The following is a 14,040-nucleotide window of genomic DNA, read 5'->3' as shown; positions in this document are numbered from 1 at the left end:
AGTATCAATAATACCTATGGAACTTAAAATACATTTACAAACATTCAAATCCATTATTAAAGGACAAACTAGGAACTTAATAAAAATGTAAGGATAAATGAGAATGTAAATCTTCACTCAATAAATGACAAATATATGAAATTTAGTATAAAAAAATTTAAAAATTTCCCACCATTGTCCCTTCCCTTTTATATATAGTTGTATGCATACAGGTAGATGTTACAACTATACATTTTCTATAATGTCATCACTTCCAGTAAAATGATAACTGCTTTCTTATGTAGATACTCTATCTATGAAATTTATGAATTTGGGTTTTTGAATATATAAAACAATAGACTTTATTATTTTTATACTTACCCTTTTTCACTTATAACTTTCTAACTCAAGATAGGCGATGTGCAGTACTTACTCTAATCCAATAGTGAACAAGCCAATCATATAAAAATTGAAAGTTGCAAACGATGACTACAACATAAAGTCTAGTCTCAATTCATATTTTGATTTTAAAAAAATTATTTATATAAAAATGTGAGAGAAAAGAAAAACATTGAAACCATCATTAAAAATATATATATATATATATTGTAAACGGTTAACTGCAAGAAAGCTTGTTAATCTACCAACAATACCATAGAGCCAAACACTCTTTAATCAAAGTTGAAACTACATTCAAACAAATCCCTAATATGATAATTTTTTTTAAAGAAAAAATACATACATTTTTAATCACCTACTTAGCTATCATATTTATGAAAAATGAATGAATGGATAAGAAATTTAAAATAATAATTAAAAAAAAAAAAAAGTGAGATTTGAAAATATAGGGTTTAGAGTAGAGCACTGAAATCCAGAGTTAGTTAATAAAGAGAGAATAGAAAAGAAAAAAGAAACGTTGGTGGGCGTTTTGGTAAAAGAGTAAAGGCGTAGAGGAGAGGGCAGAGCATATCATCAATTATTTAGGTAAAAAATTGATAACAGAAAGAGGCAGATTTTGGGACACCCAATCAGTAATCACAAATGACCAATAATCATATCCTCTTTCTTCTCTTCTGACACAAAAACAAAACCCACAAATATTACCTATCCACCATTTAATTTCATTATAATTCTTTTTAATTATTTTTTTACATTTAATTTACCCTCTACCTCTTCTTCAGATTCCATTTTCCTTTCTTCCTCTTTTCCTTTTCCTTTTTCTTTCTTTTTTTTCTTTTTTTTTTTAAGAGAAAACCAGACTCACTCAATCATGTGTAAAAGAAAAAGGAGATGGGCCCATTTTTTTTTTTTTTTTTTTTGAAATGAACGGTACAGATAAAATGATCCGGTGGGGATCATCAAAACCCTAAAACCTAAAACCCCACCACTGATTCCAAATTTCCTCCAATAAAAATTTTAAATTAAAAAATAATAATTAAAAAAAAAAAAAAGGAAGAAGAGAGAATGATCCACCTGTTTGTCAGTGACATTGTACATTGGTTTAGGCAAGGCAGCAGCAAGTGGGACCCACCCACCTGAGCGAACACCTGGAACTGATAAGATTAGGGCCCCACCCCCCTCCCCCACCATTTAAGTATTAATCCCCATAATAATAACACGTTAACCTTAATCATTCTTCCACTTACTGTTTCATTCCTATCACTTCCTTATTCTTTTTTTATGTTGGTTAGGTAGGAAACTCTCAAAAACTCTCCCAATTACTGTGCAAATCTATGTCACAAAACTTATAACAAACAATAAACAACAATAATAATAATTAAACTTTGTCAAAGATTAATATAATAATGTTGCAGTAAAAAAAAAAAAACTCAAATGGGTTGCTTTTTTTTTTTCTTTTTCTTTTTCTTTTTCCTCGCCATAAATATGTGAAGATGATACTTTCTCTCTCTCTCTCTCTCTCTCATTCATCACACCCTTAAAAAAACCTCCAGTATTTATTAATCACACGAAAAAAAATAATTTTAGCCCAAAAAAGAAAGAAAGGAGAAAAGAAAAAAGAAACTCGATTTTTTTTTTAAATTTTCTCAATGGAAAATCAAACCTCACGTGTGTTTCCACACATCAAACGACCACACATGTGAGTGGAGCGGCGACGATCGACCGTTTCCGTTTTGCTACGAGTGGTGGCTGGCTGTATCATGCCGATCATCTCCACCGCCGTTACTTCCACCGCCGCCGTGATGTGAGTGCGACCCACTTCCTTGTGGTTCCAATACGCCGGAGCTTGACACCGACCGATATGGATTTAGCCCTGCAAGTATATTCAAGTGTCCCTCACTGGAACTATTATTCCCTCCGCCGGTGCCGGACCCGAATTGCTGACCTGGAACCAAAGCCACCGGTGCCGGGAAGTTCATGAAATGTAACCCACTCGACATCGTTCCTCTGTACAAGCCGCTGTTATTAACCGACGGAAACGTCCATATCGGATCACCCCCCATCACTTGGTTATTCGGATTCGTAAGCATCCAAAAATTCGCCGGAACCTGAGCTCCTCCGTGACTTGCCGGAATCGTCCCTGCACTTGTCTGCAACAGATATCCTCCCATTTGATGCTGGGATGACGACGACGACAACTCCTGCTCCGTCGACGGTCTTCTCTTCCGGCCTATACTGATTTCCTCCGCCGCTTCGGAGAGGTCGAATGAAGAGGTAGTGTCTCTGAGTTCGGGTTTGGCTTGGAGGAGGGAGTTTCCGATGTTGGTTGACTGGAAATTGAGGAGAGCGGTGGAGGAGGTTTCCGACGAGAGGCCGAATCCAGGGAAGAGGGTTCGACGTTGTTGATGAAGGGAGAAATTCGGGTTGTAATAAGAGGAGGATCGGAGCTGCGAAGGGACGGACAAACTGGAGCCAGAGCTACGTAATGAGATGTTAAGCGATGTGAAATTAGCCGGGATTGTACCGGTTCCAGTGGCGGCAATCACGGCGGGTTCCGCCTGTTGGAGGAGCCACTCGATGGTTTCACCGTCGGACTTATGGCCTAATTCTCGAGTGAGTTGAAATACCCTAGCCGCACATAAGGCCGGCATTCGGATACGACGGCCACGGCCATCGACTTTGGTGTGACGGTCTTTCGTGGAGGTTCTCTTTGGAGGTGGCTTCTTGGAGGGCTCTGCCGCAGAAATGACAATCGCAGTGGTTGTAGGGGGGGTGGTGTCGGCGGAGATGGCGAGAGAAGGGTATGGAGAAGTGGAGCAAGAAGCGGCATCGTCATCTTTCTTTTCGAGTAATTGAAATGGAAAAGTAGGACGGTGGTGGTGTTGGTGGTGGTTCTGTTGGTGGTGGTGATGGTGGTGAAGTTCATCACCTCCTTCCATGATCGCATGAAGAAAATTTCAAAATTAAAAAGAAAAATGTGAAAGAAAAGAAAAAAGAAAAAGAAGAGAAGTGTGAGTGAGTGAGTGAGGGGTTTTAATTAAATAATGGTGGGTCTGTCATTTGTCTAAAATTTGGGACAAACAAAAATTTCTCTGTTATATGTTATATGTTGATGTTGATGATGAGAAGAGGAAGAAGATAGGAGAAGAGAAGGAAAGAATGGGAAACTTTAAGCAACAAAGATAATGAGTGGGAATTATAAGGGGAGGGAGAAAGGGTTTTAAAAAGCATACATTTCTTTTTTAAGGGAAAGAAATTGCTTTCCTTATAACCAGCCCAATCCAGTCCAACCTTTTCTTTTTCTCTTTATTTTCCAAAATTAAATAAATGTTTTATGATGAAAGTAGGAATTAAAAAAAAGAAAAAAAAGAAAAAAAAATTGGGGGAATTAAGGGGAAAAAGGAAAATGAAGACGGGGTGGAAGGGAAGGGGAGAGGATATGTGGGGGTTGCCTTTTTATTGTGGGTTGGACAGCCTCTTTGGTTCAGAGTCCACGTGAGGTGCTTTTTTATTTATTTATTTATTATTTTTATTTTTCTTATATGATTCAATCCACAAGGACAATGGTGGGCAACCTTATGGGACCCATTTCTACTAAGTCAAAAAAATTTGTGAGACTTGTAAAAGGAAATATTATCCCTGTGGGCCCCATCCTTCCCATTCAACTCATCATTTCGTTTTTTTTTTCCCTTTTCGATTAAAAAAAATTGGTGGTAAATCATCTGATTTCAAATAATTTTGAAATTTTTATTTTACTAGGTTTGGAACGAAGAATTTAAAATAAATATATTTGAAATTTTTTGTTTGGATGGTCACCATAAAAGAGATATTAAACAGAAGATGAAAGCAAAAATTATAATTAAGTTGAGTGTATCTTTACAGAAATAGTTATGCATCCACATATGAAGTGGCTAGCTAGACCTCTTCGTTGAAAATTAGTTTGAATCTTATTGTTGATATAATGGTCTAAACCATGTAGTAATTACCAAATAATGAAATATTGAATCGGTCTCTCAACCAATAAAGGGACAAATTCTCCTTCCTCCCCTACAATAATACCCTCTAAGACACTAACTGCCTCAACCAGCTCCACCAACATCCTTTTAATTATGATTTATAAATATGGACATTTTATTGATATAAACTTTTAATTATAATTTGTTAATTAAAAATTTGAATATCACAACGTTAAATAAGTATTTTATCTTTAAAGTCCTATTAACAATACTCTATATTTCAAATAATTTTCTTTCATTGCAGTAACCAAAAATGGACATTCATTTATTCATTCAAATTTGAAGTTCCTCAAATCCGTGAGATTTCAAATACAGCGTTATGTTGCACCTACCTTTTACGTAAAAACTCTTCTTTTTTTTTTTTTTTTCAATTACTTTTTTTGGTTGTGGAAAAAGAGTAGGATCCACAAAACATATTATGCTTTATAATACACATTACACACCCAATTACATATTGTTGTTTTTCTTTCCTCAAAACCAATCAAATAATAATTAAATTAAGATATAAATCATATTTTAATCTCTGAATTTTGAATCTTATTCTATTTTGGTTTCTAGACATTTAAAAAGTATTCACTTTACTCTCTGCTATTAAGATTTTGTTAGCTCTTAAACATAATGGTGAGATGATTTGTATTTTTAGATGATTAAACTACCAAATAAATTAGTCAATTTTGAATTAGGTGGTAAAGGAATTTTTTATAGAAGTTCTTAAAAATCATTTTGCGTCCAAGATTTTGGTCATTCACTATTTTGGCATGTTGGTTATTAGTATTTTACTTCACCTTCATTCGGTTTAATCCATACTAGATGCAATTTCATCATCAAACAAATTTTATCTTTAAATAGTGAACATAATCTTAACCGTAGGAGCCAAAATAAACACTATTTAAAACTTCAACGAACGTTTTTAAAAGTTTATGAACTAAAATAGAATAAGACTCGAAGTTTAAGGATTAAAATAGGATTTAAATCTTAAGTTAATGATGGAGGATGAGTTAAAGGTATGAGAGAAATAATGTAGAATTAGATGTGAGTAAGCTGGCAGCTCAATTACTTAAGAGCTATATATATATTTATAGAAGAAGGGTTTGATACATTGAAAAACAATAAATCATGTAATGATATGCAAAAGAGTATATTATTCCATATGATTCTCTACACTACAAGTGGGGTAATCTCTCTCAATACTCCCCAACACATTAATTAATTATTAAATATCATTTCCTTTCATTTGCTTTTCATTTACGCCATTAATTAAAAGCCTCTCTTCACAACCACACTCATCATCAATATATTAATTAATAATTATATAACCAAATTGTTAAACCCTAAACCCTAATAATCCATAATTAATCAATTTTTTTTTTTAAAATTATTTTTCCTGCGATATAAAATAATAACAGTGCAAACTATTCATGCATGCCCTTACAATGTCACTGTTTTACAACAATGAGGCCTTTTAAAAACATAATTCAGAAAAGAGACAAAATCATATGTTGAGGCTTCAGGGGAATTTGGTGTCCCTTAAATAGAGGAAATTGTGGGTTACCCCCACTATCATTTTTTTTAAAGAGTAGGGACTGTTTTAGGGTTTGTTTACATAAATGCAAATTCAGTAGTACTACTACTACACACTAAACGTCAAAGCTTGGAGCTTTTTAAAAAGACCAACAAAATAATGCTGCTACTCAAATCAATTCAGTTCCTATGTGCTCATATACTCAGTGAATATATCCTTAATTTAACTACTAATTACTCTTTTTCCTTTTTCTAAATCATGATTCATTATATTATTCATTCTGTACTATATATCTCATTTCTCTATCAATGTGGGGGTAATCTTTCAAGTTTCTGCAATTTTGATTATGAGATCAAAATTAATCTTGCACTCGGACATCTCAACTAGGTTGACACATTTTAGCACTTTCATCATATTCAAAAACCCAACATAGTTAGATTCATTCCACAAAAAGAGACACGAAAGAATACATGAAGTGAGTTAGAGGCTATGATGATAGCGCTATGGATATGTTAACCTAGTTGAGATATCTTGGTGTTCCTACTAACCTCCTAACCTCTAGTATCTCATTCAAAAAAAAAAAAAAAAAAAAAGAAGTGAGTTTAGAGGGAAAAGTCTCCAATTTAGAGCAATAGTTTTTTTGAACAAGATACCAGGGGCGGAAGAGATCAGAAGATGTACTAAGATATCTTAACTAAATTTTCACATTTGTAGCACCAATCAACCAATAGAAATCGATGTATAAATATTATAATTATAAAAAAAGGGCTAATTTAGAGCACCAATGCCTAGTTGAAATGTTCTAGTACACCTCCTAATTTCTCTCTAGTATTTTGTTTAAAAATAAATAAATAAATCAAAGAGTAGCGATGGCAATATCTTCTAAAAGAGTAAGAGGTGCTTTAAATTTGTAAGCGAATAGACGATTGTTTCCTTCCCACTAAAGGTTCAAAAAGATCTCCTATCATTTCTTTTTTATAAGTTAATTAAAATGGAAGTGTTGATGTCATAAATTTATCAATTAGCAGCTTCTTTTGACCATGAGAAAGTGGTAATATAGAGGACTCAATTCCAAGTTATGGGGTTAATTTTTTAAACTTTTATCATTAACCCAGTAGAGATCAAAAGGCAAATCACCAAGATTTATAAAAGCAAGATATACTTAATTATATAAGAAAAGTGAAAGTATTTGGATGATCTAGCTGCAATCAATGCCAATGAACAACATAAAGTCCTTTTTGCTCTCCACCATCTTAATTATTGATTAACCTCTTATTTATTTATTTTTCCCTAAAAGAAAGGAGGGAAAAGTCTCACAGCTCTTGCAATAGTAAAAATGATAAATACAATCCAATTTGCAGAGTAAAGGGGCAACAATTATTTAAATATTTATTTATTTATTTTTTTTTTTAAAAAATGCATGATAAAAACACTAAAAATAAATGATATAGTTTATATGCTACTGAATTGCCAACATTGAAGGACCTTGAATGGGCACCACAACATGGCTGATCTCTTTTTCACTCTCCTCAGCAAAATAGTATTCCAAATTGAATAAAGAAAGATACCTTACAAGAGAGAATGAAATTAAAAATGGTAAGTTATTACTTGAGGCTAGCTGTGCCTTCTTTTTAAGTTAATAAATATATACCTCTCAAAAGGTGGTTTAATATATTTGAATATTGAGTAGTGAAAAGGGAAGGGAAGGGAAGGGAAGGGAAGGTTTTTTTAGGGTTTTTATTAGAGGGTGGTCTGATAAAAACATAGAGTCTATTCAAGCATGTGGTTGCATCTAATGGGTGGCAGTGTACTGTGTATATATGACACTGATGAAATAATTTATTATTATTTTTTTAAAAAAAAAAAAGAAAAAAAAGAAAAAAAAGAAAAAAAGAAATGGGGCCTATAGTGAAGAAATGTGGACCAGAAATGAGAGAATGCTGCCTTTTCTGAGACCACATGCTCTTGCCACTTATGTATGGCATTGAAGGAGACAGCTTACCCTCTAATTTGGCTAAGATCTTAGTTATTATCTGCTCAAAAAGAAAAAAAGGTTGAAATATATTGGGGAAGTTCCCAAGTTCTAGTCTGGATCCACTCCTCCTGCATGCACCCTTGTTACATAACCAACTTTTGCTTCATCTTCTCCCTTTCAACCACCCAAATTTTAATTAGAAACACATGTTTTGAATGCTTTAAATCTGTTTTCTAGCATATTCAACGATCAAATATGAGGGGTCTTGCTACTCTCTCTTTCTCGTGAACATAGCTAACACACGATTAGTAGTGAACCACATAAATCTTTGTGTTGATTCTCTATTGTTAGTATTTTCTGTTTATCTTTGATTGTTGATTACAATGTAAATCTTTGTGTCCTTCTTTCTTCTCTTGTTTTGCTTGAACAAGACCACTATCTCAAAACTTTTTACCATTCGCATCCTTCTCTCTATCCACGATATATAAGAGAATAGAAAAAGGGAATTCAATCAGACCCAAACTTAAACTGTTTCTAATAAAGATTGAGTTGAAACCAAAGTCATATGTTTTTTTTTATAATGCTTGAAGCCCATTGTTTTCTCAACTTTTTCGATGTAAGACAACTACTCTTATGAATATTTTACCAAAATTTAACAACCGTAACTATTCAAATCCCTATTCAACTATTCACATTTCAGGTCCACAACTAATAATTCTCATGCGATATAATGAGAGATTAATTTAAATCCATTGCTGTTTTTTTTTTCCTCTTGACAGAAATTTATTAGTTTCTTCATCAAAGTTCAAACCCCATGCGTGTGTTGATCATGTTGATGCTCTCCAATTTGATATTTCCCCTGTTTGATATAGGTAGTGATCATTGGCATAATGATTGATTTGTTCTTGTCTATATATATTATCCTTAATGAAAATGAAAAGTAGTTTAGTTAATAATTGGGAAATGGAAAATGGAAATGAGGAAAATGAAAGGGGTGAAGAAAAATAGAAATAGCGAGGAGTTTAGTTTGGGAGAAAAGTGCAAAAGAAAGGAGGGAGGAAGTTTTGCAGCTTTAATAATGAATGGGGACAGTAAAAAGTAAGGTAAAAAGAAATAAAAAATAGAGAGGGAGAGATGGGGCCAAAACCCACGATTTTCTGGCCTTAGAGTAAACCCCATTTCTGACATAAAACCAACAACACTATGCTTCAAAAACTTTGGTTCTGATGCCACGATAGCATGTCCAAGTCAACTCAAACCAAATCAACCACTCTAATAAATCTCATTGTCCAACCCCTTCTCTCCTTTTCATCTTTAATTTAACCACCATACCCAATTTCATCTACCTTTTCTTTCTTAATCAATATATCCACACACACACATATATACATACATATGCGTGGTTATAAAGAATTAATCATATATGCCAATGCTCTAATGTCATTGGACAAGGTCGTTTTCCAAAACAAGATAGCATTTGTTATTGTATATAGTAGAAAAAGTAGTATCAACTTTTGTGTATGTGTATGTGTTTTTTTTTTTTTTTTCAAAAAAAGCTAAAATCATCTTGAAAATATGTTTAAAGGATAACTTTTATGTTTTGTCAATAGGATAATACATCTTCATAACACTTAGAGTTCAGAAACAGTGTATAAATTAATCAATAACATATTTGAATGAGAGGGTGACATCTGACCATGAAAGCAAAGTAATCATCTAACTTAGTATTAGAGATTTGAAATACTAAGTTAGGGTTTTAGGGTGACATCTGACCATGAAAGCAAAGTAATTCAGATTTGAAATCATGGTCCGAACAAAAGGATTAGAGAAAAGATTGGATATTTGGGTGTGTGGATAATGTTAGAAAAGAAAAAGAAGAAGAAGAAGAAGAAGAAGAAAGAAAAAATTAGGGTTTTTAGTGGGAGAGAGTGAAGAGAGAAGAAGAGAATTAGAGGAGAGATGGGGAATTGTGATAGCTGTAATTGCAATTGATTCCAATAGCATTGGTGTGTGAGATGTGGACTCTTACTACCACAACAACACGTTATTATTTCAGACAGTTGGAATCTTTGCCTCCAAACACAAAATTTAGTGTCTTGACTTTGACATGACAACACATTATCTTTCTACATATACACACACTTCATTTTTCTCTACCCCTCTACATTTTATATTTCCCCCCCCCCCCCCATATTTTCCTTTTCTTTCATCTTAACCCCGTTGGCCGCTTCATTTATGCTTCAATCCCCTCTCAAATTCACTTTTATAAGTCTGTCATCTATTGTTATAATTAACCACCAATCATTTTATAAGGACAACTAAGTTCCTATCTACTTATTTATAACTTATTCAGATGAACTTACCGAATTTTAGTATATATGCGTGTTTCATTCCATATTAAAACATACACTACTTTTTAACTCCATTATTAAAGTTTATTCTTTTTTTTTTTTTTAAAAAAAAAAAAATTGACGTTTACAACATCATTTTGTTTACTGACTTTAATGTTTGGGACAATAATGAGAACTTGGTTGAAAATGTTTTCAAATACTTTTGAAATAAATCTGAGATCACTTTTATTTTTCTTCCCTTTAATTTTATTGATAGTATTGATGACAAAATTTAGCAAAGAGAATTCATTTGCCATTCACGTACCACCTACGATGTATTTGTATTGTGAAAAGAGGTCACATGCAAAATAATAAGAATTAAGCACTAGTGTGATACTTGCCACGGACTCTGATACTTAAGTTAGTTTTTAACCTAGGGGTCAGAGCAAGATTTTAGAGAAGAAGATGAATTTAATTTGATGTATAGATTTCATGCTCTACTTAGGATTTTCCTTCATTCTTTTACGAACAATTCTTAAGAATGTTGAATAAGGTCACACAGAGATGTCAGATAGGAGTCTCGCGAGAATAGGCTTCAAAGGGTGGGGAATTGACCTCAGTCTCTGAGACTGAGGCAGGCCAATTGGGCCAAACAACCCAATTTTTTTGCCCTATTTTCTTTGGTATTTGTCCAAAGGAGAGGGGGTAAGTTGGCCTCGACCTTGGCCTTCAAGGTTGTGACTAGCCAATTTGGCCAGACGGTCTCTATTCATTCACATTTTTTCAAAAGAGATGACGAGTTGGCCTTGACTTTTTGGGACTAGGTGGGCTAATTTGGTCGAGTGACTTAATTGCTTTGTTGATTGATATCTCTTTAAGCTTGTTTCTTACCCCTTTTTTTTGTCTATTTGGGATGAAACAACTTTTTTTATATTTATTTAATCCCCTCTCTTTGACTTTCTTATAGGTTTAAAATTACTCTAAAAGAAATATAAAGTTAATCTTTATGAATATTATAAAAACTAGATAAATTTTGAAATAACGAAAGCAAAGTAATAAATAAAAATGGATGAATCAAAAGATATGGAGAATATATAAAACAGTTGGAACAACTAAATCAGAAATCATGACGACGTGACATATTTATATAGATATATTTTTGGGTGTCAGAAAAAGAATAAATTAATCCCAATTATCCACTAATTTGGAAGTACATTAGGAAGGTATTTGATTTTTCGGAATGCAAAATTTATAGCCTCATGGGATGGATATTTGGAAATAAAAATACAAAACATTACACACACAGTCATCGTCACCCTAATTTTTAAATTTGTCGAATTATACCATTTTTGTGACAAAGGAAAAGAAAGTGGTTGCAATTCTGAGATGTATCTTTCACTGTTACCAATGGGGAAAAGTCAGTATCACTGACTTTTTTTTTTAATATTTTTTTATTTATTTATTTTTTGTATGTCGTGCAAGTTGGAGAAATATTTCTTTTTTAGATGAAAAAGAAAGAAAGGGGAAAAAAAATCTTATCCAAACAAGGAATAGTTGAGTCAACCAATGGAATGACACCAAGTAAGCAGGATACAACAATCAAATAAAATCTAATCTATCTCTTTGAAGTTTTGAATTTTATATGGCCAATACCAAATTAAATCTATTATTTCTATTTTCCTTCATAATTAAATCCATTCAGATGCCAAACAGAGATTAGTTGATTAATAAAAAGAAACAATCGAATAATGCAATAATTAAAAGATGCTTAGTTTACACTAAACTAATGAAGAATTATTCGAGTAGAAGAGATTTTATTAAGTAGGTTTTTTCTTTTAATAATTGTTGTATAAATGATTGATATAAATAGATGCTTATGGCTTCGTGAGTAAGATTTATAAAAACATATCTTATCTGGGATTGTACTTTCTTTTTTATTTAATTGATATAAAAATGGTGAGTGCTTTGTTCAAAGATTTTGCTTTTAAATATATATATAGGGAAAAAGAAAAGAAAGAAAGAAAGCTGACTTTTGTAACCCATATGGGTTGTTGTTTTTGAGTAAAAATAAAAAGAAAGAGAGAAAGACACAGCTTTTGTTTTTGTTGGGTGTTTAGGTTTGGGCAGTGTGAGTGTTTTGAAAGAGAATAGGAATTAGTGATGATGGAGCAGTGGAAACTTTGGGATATGAACGTGAATCCCAAGAACACCCATAGCAAAAATAAAAAAAGACCACACGTTTGGCCTTTAATCAATCAATCAACCACCAAACTCAAACAAGGGTGGGGTAATTAGAGAGAAATTAAAGAAGAGATGTGTGCAGAAATGGTATGGTTTTGTGTTGGTGTAGCCAAAGTGAGAATGACATTGAAGTAAAAAAAAAAAAAAAAGTGTCTTACGGACCTTTTGAGGCACTAAATTGATTATTATAATCGGTACTTATTATAGTTTATGGATTATAATAATCTGTATTTCTGGTGCAAACTACTTTAGTTTAGGTTATAATAATTCGTGTTTGAGGTACATACTATTTTAGTCTGAATAAGAAATAATAAATACCGTAATAAAAAGGGAAAAAGGTGATGAGTAGAAAATAATAAACACTAAAACAAATAGTAAACAAGGTAACATAGAGGGATTTCAAATAGTATTACTATAGATAATTGTAAGTTATAAATAGTTGTAAATATTGTAACAAAGAAAGATTCCAAATATCTCCACGGTGGTATGATATTGTCAACTTTTTCTGAGAAGGAAGAAAACAAAAGGAGTGGATACGGTATAATATTGTCTACTTTGAGCATGAACTCTCATGGTTTTATTTTTGTTCTCGTCCAAACAATCATGTATCATTAAAGATAGTCGTGTCTTTCTATATATATATATTTATGATCATCCTCGTATCTAGTCAATGTGAGACTTTTGATCCATTTCTTGTGAAAAGAGGAAAAAAAAGGAGGAAGGAATGGGCAAAGGGAGTAGGGTAATTAAAAGAGGAAGGCTGAGAATACATCAAAATGTGAGTTTTGTGTCTGCCAACATTTGAATGAGAGTATTTGGATTGGATTTGGGGGCCCTCATATGACATGTTATTATATCAGATATGATCCCTTGCCCTCTCTTCCAAACTTGGCTTCTTACTGATCATCTAATACCTAGGTAGCTAGTAGGCAAGGTGCTTTAGTCATACTCATATAGGGATTTTGTTGTTGCCTTTAGGGGTCAATCTACATATCTTTCACCAATTGTTTCATCACACACACAACCAAAAAATATTCTCCACTTTGCTATACACATGTTGGGAGGCATGGAAAAGAAAGTAAGCTAGTTTGATTATATTCACTCAACTATTTTGATTTTCAACCTTTTGCTTCGTTCACAAGTTTGGTTGGTACAATGGGTAGTGGTGAACACACTCTTAATTTATATGTTTTTAGAGAAAGTTACTTAAGTTTATGGCTTAGGTAATAGCTATCTAGGATAAAAATACATGAACTTAACAAACCCTTTACTCAAGTTGAAAAGCTTATCAAACTTCTATGACGTAACATCTTTTATCAAATTGAAACATGTTCAAATCTAACTGAAGTGCTGAAAATAGAACAATCTTTAAACTCTCTATCTATACTACTAGTACTAAAGTCACTACTAGCTGTAGGGATTGAATCCCAAGAGGAAGCATGTGAGTGCCGTATAATTTTAATTTCAATTTGCATCCAAAATCGAAAATACAGAGTAAACCAATTGTTTTTCCATGATGAATTAAAAAAATTCTACAGCATGTTTGAGAGGAGAAAAATGAAGAGAATTAAGTCTTAC

At 32.7% G+C, this 14,040-nt stretch overlaps 1 protein-coding gene across 1 annotated transcript; it reads right to left on the bottom strand.

The window, feature by feature from the left end:
- Positions 1 to 1,750: 1,750 nt before the first annotated feature.
- LOC120071544 (transcription factor TCP15) lies at positions 1,751 to 3,798 on the bottom strand. The gene has a single exon (XM_039023873.2). The coding sequence runs from the start codon at positions 3,315 to 3,317 to the stop codon at positions 2,115 to 2,117; it is 1,203 nt and encodes a 400-aa protein (XP_038879801.2). The 5' UTR covers positions 3,318 to 3,798; the 3' UTR covers positions 1,751 to 2,114.
- Between the last annotated feature and the right edge of the window lie 10,242 nt (positions 3,799 to 14,040).

Source organism: Benincasa hispida, chromosome 2 (assembly GCF_027475165.1).
Source record: "Benincasa hispida cultivar pf3 chromosome 2, pf3_genome.v1.1, whole genome shotgun sequence".
Lineage (NCBI taxonomy): Eukaryota > Viridiplantae > Streptophyta > Magnoliopsida > Cucurbitales > Cucurbitaceae > Benincasa > Benincasa hispida.
This window is presented reverse-complemented; position numbering and strand designations above follow the sequence as displayed.